The following is a 7,338-nucleotide window of genomic DNA, read 5'->3' as shown; positions in this document are numbered from 1 at the left end:
GAGTTAGAATAACAGACTGGAAGCTTTAAAAGGAGGGTGGTGCTTGAAATCATTGTTCTTCCTTTGTTAACCATGGTTACCTGCAAGGAAACACGTGCCGTCGTCATTGCTGCTAGTAAGATTGCACCTAAATCAACCATTTATCGGATCATCAAGTACTTCAAGGAGAGAGGTTCAATTGTTGTGAAGAAGGCTTCAGGGCGCCCAAGAAAGTCTAGCAAGCGCCAGGACCGTCTCCTAAAGTTGATTCAGCTGCGGGATCGGGGCACCACCAGTGCAGAGCTTGCTCAGGAATGGCAGCAGGCAGGTGTGAGTGCATGTGCACGCACAGTGAGGCGAATACTTTTGGAGGATGGCCTGGTGTCAAGAAGGGCAGCAAAGAAGCCACTTCTCTCCAGGAAAAACACCAGGGACAGACTGATATTCTGCAAAAGGTACAGGGATTGGACTGCTGAGGACTGGGGTAAAGTCATTTTCTCTGATGAATCCCCTTTCCGATTGTTTGGGACATCCGGAAAACACCTTGTCCGGAGAAGACAAGGTGAGCGCTAGCATCAGTCCTGTGTCATGCCAACAGTAAAGCATCCTGAGACCATTCATGTGTGGGGTTGCTTCTCAGCCAAGGGAGTGGGCTCACTCACAATTTTGCCAAAGAACACAGACATGAATAAAGATTTGTACCAACACATCCTCCGAGAGCAACTTCTCCCAACCATCCAAGAACAGTTTGGTGACGACTTGTAGTCGATCCTCAAGAGGCGGGTGGACAAACAAAAACCCACAAATTCTGACAAACTCCAAGCATTGATTATGCAAGAATGGGCTGCCATCAGTCAGGATGTGGCCCAGAAGTTAATTGACAGCATGCCAGGGCGGATTGCAGAGGTCTTGAAAAAGAAGGGTCAACACTGCAAATATTGACTCTTTGCATAAACTTAATGTAATTGTCAATAAAAGCCTTTGACACTTATGGAATGCTTGTAATTATTGAGTTGTTGAGAGGTGAGAGGCTGAGTGCCACTTTGCTAAAATTGTCTCTAATGTACTGACTGATCATGACGTCCTCTGGTACTTCAACAGTGTTGCAGTGCAGCATGAGTAGACACACTCATCTGATAACATCATTTAGCATGATGGCACAACGCACTGTGATGATTCAAGGGTGAAAAGTCACATGGATGCCGTAACCCTTTAATGATGGCATGGTGAAGTCCCATTACTACATCGATCTGGGCCATATGTATCAAGCATCTCAGAGTAGGAGTCCTCCCTGGCCATGTAATCTTATTTATTATCATCTAAAAGGCAAAACTGACCCTAAATCAGCCCTCCTACTCAACGTTTGATACCCAGGGCCCGTATTCACAAAGTGTAGGAGTGCTGATCTAGGATCAGTGCAGCCTTTTTGGTCATAATGAATATGATTATGTGGACAGGGGTTACCTGATCCTATATCAGCACTCCTACTCTGAAACAATTGTGAATCCGGCCCCTGGTTCCTCTCAAGGTTTCTTCCTTTCCTATGTGTTTTCTGCATGTTTCTTTACCTTTGTCACCATGCAATCGTTCTCAGGTTCAGAAGAGGGCTCCCCTCTCTACATAACAGTAAGTTTGTACTGCTGTCTCCCTTTGACACACACACACACACACACATACACACACACACAGAGAGAGAGAGACATTGAAATAAAAACACTATAAATAGCATAAGAGAAATGACGACTCACAAAAAGATATCGTCAAACCTTTTTTTTCTTTGTTTGCATTTATTCATTTATCTCTAATGTGTTTTTTAATCTGTCCACAAACTCATATTAGTCACTACTAGGTTAGGTTAGGTCAGTTTTTCCCTCACTGCAATGGCAGTCATCTACACGAGAGCCCAAACCCAGCACTCCCTTCCACCTCTCCAACAGACAGTGGCCTTCGGCCCAAATGGCACCCTATTCCCTATATAGTGCACCACTTTTGACCAGAGCCCTATGACCTATGTCAGTCACACACACCGCAACAGTACTTTAACATCTGCTTTTCAAAATGCATGTGAAGCTAGGAAATTAAGGGTCAACAATATAGTTAGCACCAGTTAAAAGATGTCAAGCATATTTCAGAGAGATTCTTTCAGTGCAAGAAGCAATTTAGGAAATATTTTAGATGAACATTCACATTATGACATATTCTGTGGGTAATTTAAGATCATGATGTAATTTAGATTTACTGGATCGAACATGTTTGTCAGTTGGAGGGCAGTTTAGTTAACTGATTGGCAGGTCACTTCTCCTATCCTTGGCAAGTCACTTGTCCTATCTGCCAATGGGAGGGAGGAGTAGGCGGGACTAGAGCTTGGGTTTGCACTCTCTTTTTAAAAACACATTTCTAGTGCCATCTGTACAATGTTCAACAACACATTTATTTTTGTTTTTTTCTTCTCCTTAATAATGCCAAAACAATAATAATAATTATAAAAAGAAGAATAGCGTTACTCCATCTCATCGGACATCAAATGAACGAACGTACGAACATCACACAAATTGGAAATACAAATCTAAGAATGAAAGGCCTCAATACCAGATAGTACACATCATCACCTTCTAATGGTGCCAGAGAGAGAGAGTGACAGGTTACAGAAGAGAGAGAGAGAGGTTAGGGAAGTCGGAAATAAGCAAAGAGAGACGTACAGCAACATGAAAAGATAAATAGAATGACAATATAATATCTTGAGAATACCGTTGAATTATATTAAGGTGTTTAGTGTCCCCATGGACAGGTTTTGGCACATCATTCTAAGATTTATCCATTAAACTGGGGCTTTGGTTTGCCAAGGGTTAGCTGAAATCAACTTTGTTTCCTACACTGGGGCTACTAGCTATGCTAGCGATAGTAGTATCTCCAAGTGATATTATGTCTGATGGTAAGAAATAGTTAAAATAAGGCAACAACCCACTTTGCCCCCGCGAAGTTCTAGCGACAGACAAAAAGAATGAGGTGAAAAAATAGGTGATATACTAGGGGAAAGACCGATGTGGGATACGGGGGGGACGGAAAGAGAGAGAGAGATGTGGGCTAAGTGCTTTTGGTGAGCTTACAAAATACCAACTCCAGGAAGTGCTTGACACAGAAGGCACGGTGGCATTGACACTACAGGCTACGTCCCAAAGGGCACCCTATTCCCTAAATAGTGCACTACTTTTGACCAGGGCCCATAGCATGACTTTGACCAGGGCCTATATGGGAATGGTCCTGGTCAAAAGTAGTGTACTATATAGGGAATAGGGCACCATTATGGGTGCAGCCTAAGTCTTTAAGAAAACACCACTTAGGGAACTGCTAAACTCATATAAGGTGCTCTAAAGAGGATAGAAGTAAAACACATAATGCACGTCAACGAAAAGTAAGGCTGTGGTTCCAATCCAAGCTCTCGCCTACAACCAATGGGGTTAGGTTCCAATCCCAAGCTCTCGCCGTCAACCAATGGGGTTAGGAGGGCGAGAAGGCAAGACTTATCCAATCAAATAATTTAGTGATGTTTACAATCATAAGTAGTTTAATATATTAGCATGTTCACTGTGTGCAGAACATTCTGTGTGTGGTATGATGCGCTAAACCAATACCATGGCTATAGTACAAATTAATTAATCAAAATTTGTGACAGAAGGCAGAGATAAATATTTTGATATCAGATGATATGTCGTGATGTAAACTTGAGTCTGATCCAAGCACTTAATAATAAAATGAAAATAATGTTTTGATTGGATTATAGATTGATTGATTGCTTAATTGATTGATTGATTGATTGATTGGGCGAGTGGATTGAAACTGCAGCTTTACACTCCAACAGAAAGTGACTCCTTACATTTTCATTTTTTTTTAAAGGTTTGGTCTATCGATAGTCAAAATAAAAACAACTACTTTGGGAAATCATAAATCTTGCACAGTGCTCTTTATAGACATGACATTCCGACTAGCCTTTTCCTCACAACAACAAGCCTTATAGTTTTTATCATTACCTATATTCATAACCTTCTCTGTAAGCTTCTCTTCTTGAAATGAAAATAAACATAGAAAGTTATTTTTTCATTTTTTTCTTATCTTCTTGTCTTTACAAAAGCTACACATATTCTACTGGGATGTATCTATGGATTTGTTAATGTTTTTAATGCTTACTCTTTTTCCCATTCTTCTTCTCTTAAAAAAAAGAAAGATAGACAGAAATCTAGTCATCTAAAAGACGGCATACCCCAAGACTACAACAGTTTGCTTTCTTGAGTCCTCTGCTCTGTGAGGGAACTCACTCTTTCCTCTCCTCCATTTTTTCTTCCCCTCGTTTTTCTGTTATTTTCCTCATAAAAGGAATGGAATGAAAGAGTGTGACACGGTCGTGGAGTCTTGGTCACCTGACCAGATGTGTCAGCTGATTGTGTTCGGGATGCGCTGTTCGTCTGTCTGTCCGTCCCATGTTTCCCAAACAGACTCTTGCTTTGTTTCTGTTTGTTTAATGGTCAGTTGGCCACCACGACAACGTAGGAATAACCGTTAGCCCACGTCTGACTCTGAACACGCTGGTATTTCTGCTGTAAACACTGACCTCTGACCTTTAACCTCCCTTTTCACTTATTGACCCTTCACCTTGACCTCTTTTCATTCATATGTATATTTCTTAATGTTTCATCATCATCAACTAAGTGCTTTATAATAATTTTTTCCACAGAATCCACATAGAGATGCTACCGGTCTCCTGTGACAAGAGAAAGATCCACACCAGCTGTTTGTTTACCACTACAGATTTCTATTCACAATAGCCTAGAACCATTTTTTACCATATATACTTTAGCTTTTTACTGTATACTCAGATATCATTGTCCTATAAGAGCCCAGAAACACAGGGCTATACTGTAGAACTCCCTTGATGACATTCCATACATAGACAGGCACTAAACTGAGGGGAAAACAGGAAATGACAAACTGCTCCACTGTTCCCGTGGTGACCTCGGAACAGCAATCCGACCAATGAGAGGCAGTGATATCAGGGTCAGGGGTTAAGTTATCCTTAATCATTTTCATCTTAATCTGGTAAAAAGTTGCTCCTGTCGTGTTATTTGTTGTAGACAGCTGGATAGCTTCGTTTGAGTTCACGGCTTGAAAGGTTCCGGTTGAACCGTGGTTTCGAATCAGTGCTCTTGAACACACCGTAATATGAACTTGAAACGTCAAAGTGACAAGAAGTGGTATCATATCTAAACGGCAGTTAGGATGAAGTTTGGCTTCTTTTGACACTTGTTCTGCTAAAGTATAACTAATCAACGACATTACTCATAGAAGTAGTATTATTCTCAAAACATGAAGTATACGGTCTGATAAAATCATTTTTGTGTTCTCTGGAATGGTAGAATGTTACAGTTGATTTTTTCTCACATACTAATATTAAGACTCACAGCAGCCAGAGGACGATCTTGATCAAATCATCACAATTAGCCCTCTTGGTAGGAGATGGAATGGAAAACAGTAAACTCTGGAATATAGAAGACAAGGCCTCAAAAGTCCTGAAGAGAAAGGATTCATACTGCACTGTCTGTATGTACAAGGGGGGCTGTGGTTGGTTGAGAAAATCAACAGGACCGCACTGAACTCCCGGGATGTAAATATTTAAAGGCAAGAGAAAAATGGAGGATTGTTTTAATGGGGTTCCTTAGGAGAGATTATGTTTACACAACCCTCTCAATGGAGGTGGTTCTCAGTCTGTGGCCCTTAGTTATACTTGTCAGGGGACTTACCATGACAATGACCCAGAACTACTCTATGTCAGAGAACAAGGAAGTGATATAATGACCCCCAACCTTTGACCCCTAAACTTCTGCCCTGTCTAGTTGAACTCCCTCTTCCCTTCTCTCTGCAGGATGATGTTGTTGCCGTTTATTCCCCCATCACTGCTTCCTCCTCTCGTGTTAGACGGTCAGAGCCGAGGGCAGGTGACATGGAGAGAGACATCCTCATCCCATGTTCTATAGGGGAATCCCCTGGACTACTGATCTCCCCTTCCAAATCCTCCTCTTCTCCCTCCTCTTCTTCCTCCTCTTCCCCATCCTCCTCCATCTTGCCTTCCTGCCCCAGGCCAGCGAGGCCACTCCTTGTGTTCCTGGGTGTGGTGGAGGCCCGGTTAGAAGCCTGCAGGGGGTGGTGGAGGTTGTAGCTGCCCTCTAGGTCCACTTCCTCTGGGGTGAGGCCGTTCTCCATCCCCCTCTCTCTCTCCACCCTGGATGAAGCCCATTCCTCCAGGGGGGCCCTGTCTTCACTCTCGCTCAGGTACCTAGGATAGGATAGGAACATCATAAGCAGAAGAGTCTACTTGCAATGACTGTAATATGTTATTGTTTTTTCCTACTAAACGTAATTGAATGCACTGACTATAAGTAGTTCTGGGCAAGAGCCTCTACTAAATTACGAATATGTAAATATAACATTTAAATATGCATCTCTTACCTCCACAGGCCCAGAGGTTCTGGGTCAGCCCGGGGTTGGGGTGGCCTCTGGGGCCCGTGGTCCCCCAGGGAGCTGGGGTTGGAGGCCCCCCTCTTACGCCTGGACTTGCTGGTGTGGTTGACCTGGAGGTGCATGGCCATCAGCTCGGCTGAGCAGGTGCGGAAGGGACAGAACAGGCACTGGTTTAGGGTGACCCCTGCTCCTCCTCCTCCTCCTCCTCCTCCTCCACCACCCGGTACTCCATCCTCCTCCAGACCTCCGAGCCCAGGGGAGGGGCGGCGGGAGAGATCCAGGGGCTGGGACAACAAGCCTCCCTCCTGGGTGCCAAGAGGAGCTGATCCCTCTCCAATCCGCTCCCTCCCGTTAGCTGGCACCATGCGGCTGGTGGTGAGTGGTTTGCGGCGGGACACTTTGGGTGCCTTCGGCGGGGGCGGGGTGGGGGTGGAGGTAGGGGACTCCCCCGTCCACCCTCCCTCCATCCCTCCCTGGTACAGCGCCCCCATCACCCCGGAAAGGTACCGGTACTGGCTCTCCAGATCTGCCTCCCTCAGTCCTCCCATGGCCTTCCCATGGTCCCTGTCTCTCTGCTCAGGGAGGCCCAGGATCCAGGGCTGGTGCTGGTTGTGCCTGGAGGAAGGGGTCTCTGCCGGGCCTCTGGCGGCTGAGCCATGGGTGAAGCTCTGGGGCCGGCGCTGTTTGGCCATCCCCTCCCTCCCCTCCCCTCGTGGAGCTCCTCCACCACCTCCCAGAGAGGCGGAGTTGAGGCCGGGGGAGGAGGCGGTGGATGAAGAGGCCCCCATGGCATTCCTCTGTTCTCTGTGGTGCCTCTGGAGATGGTACTTTAGAGAGCCTGACTGGGTG

The 7,338-nt window shown here is 45.0% G+C and overlaps 1 protein-coding gene across 3 annotated transcripts in view; it reads right to left on the bottom strand.

Annotated features, from left to right (window-relative positions):
- Nucleotides 1–2,275: 2,275 nt before the first annotated feature.
- Nucleotides 2,276–7,338, bottom strand: part of LOC121571339 (zinc finger protein 219-like) — a 19,395-nt gene continuing 14,332 nt past the window's right edge. For all 3 annotated transcript variants that reach the window (XM_041882745.1, XM_045222080.1, XM_045222081.1), the window contains 2 exons: nt 6,478–7,338; nt 2,276–6,304 (listed from right to left, as the gene is read on the bottom strand). The exon at nt 6,478–7,338 is cut by the window's right edge and continues 40 nt beyond it. In XM_041882745.1, coding sequence (XP_041738679.1) covers nt 5,911–6,304; nt 6,478–7,338 — 1,255 coding nt within the window. In that variant the 3' untranslated portion in view covers nt 2,276–5,910. The remainder of the gene's footprint in view (nt 6,305–6,477) is intronic.

Source organism: Coregonus clupeaformis, chromosome 8 (assembly GCF_020615455.1).
Source record: "Coregonus clupeaformis isolate EN_2021a chromosome 8, ASM2061545v1, whole genome shotgun sequence".
Classification (NCBI taxonomy): domain Eukaryota; kingdom Metazoa; phylum Chordata; class Actinopteri; order Salmoniformes; family Salmonidae; genus Coregonus; species Coregonus clupeaformis.
The sequence above is the reverse complement of the archived record's forward strand: the minus strand, read 5'-3'. Positions and strand labels throughout refer to the sequence as shown.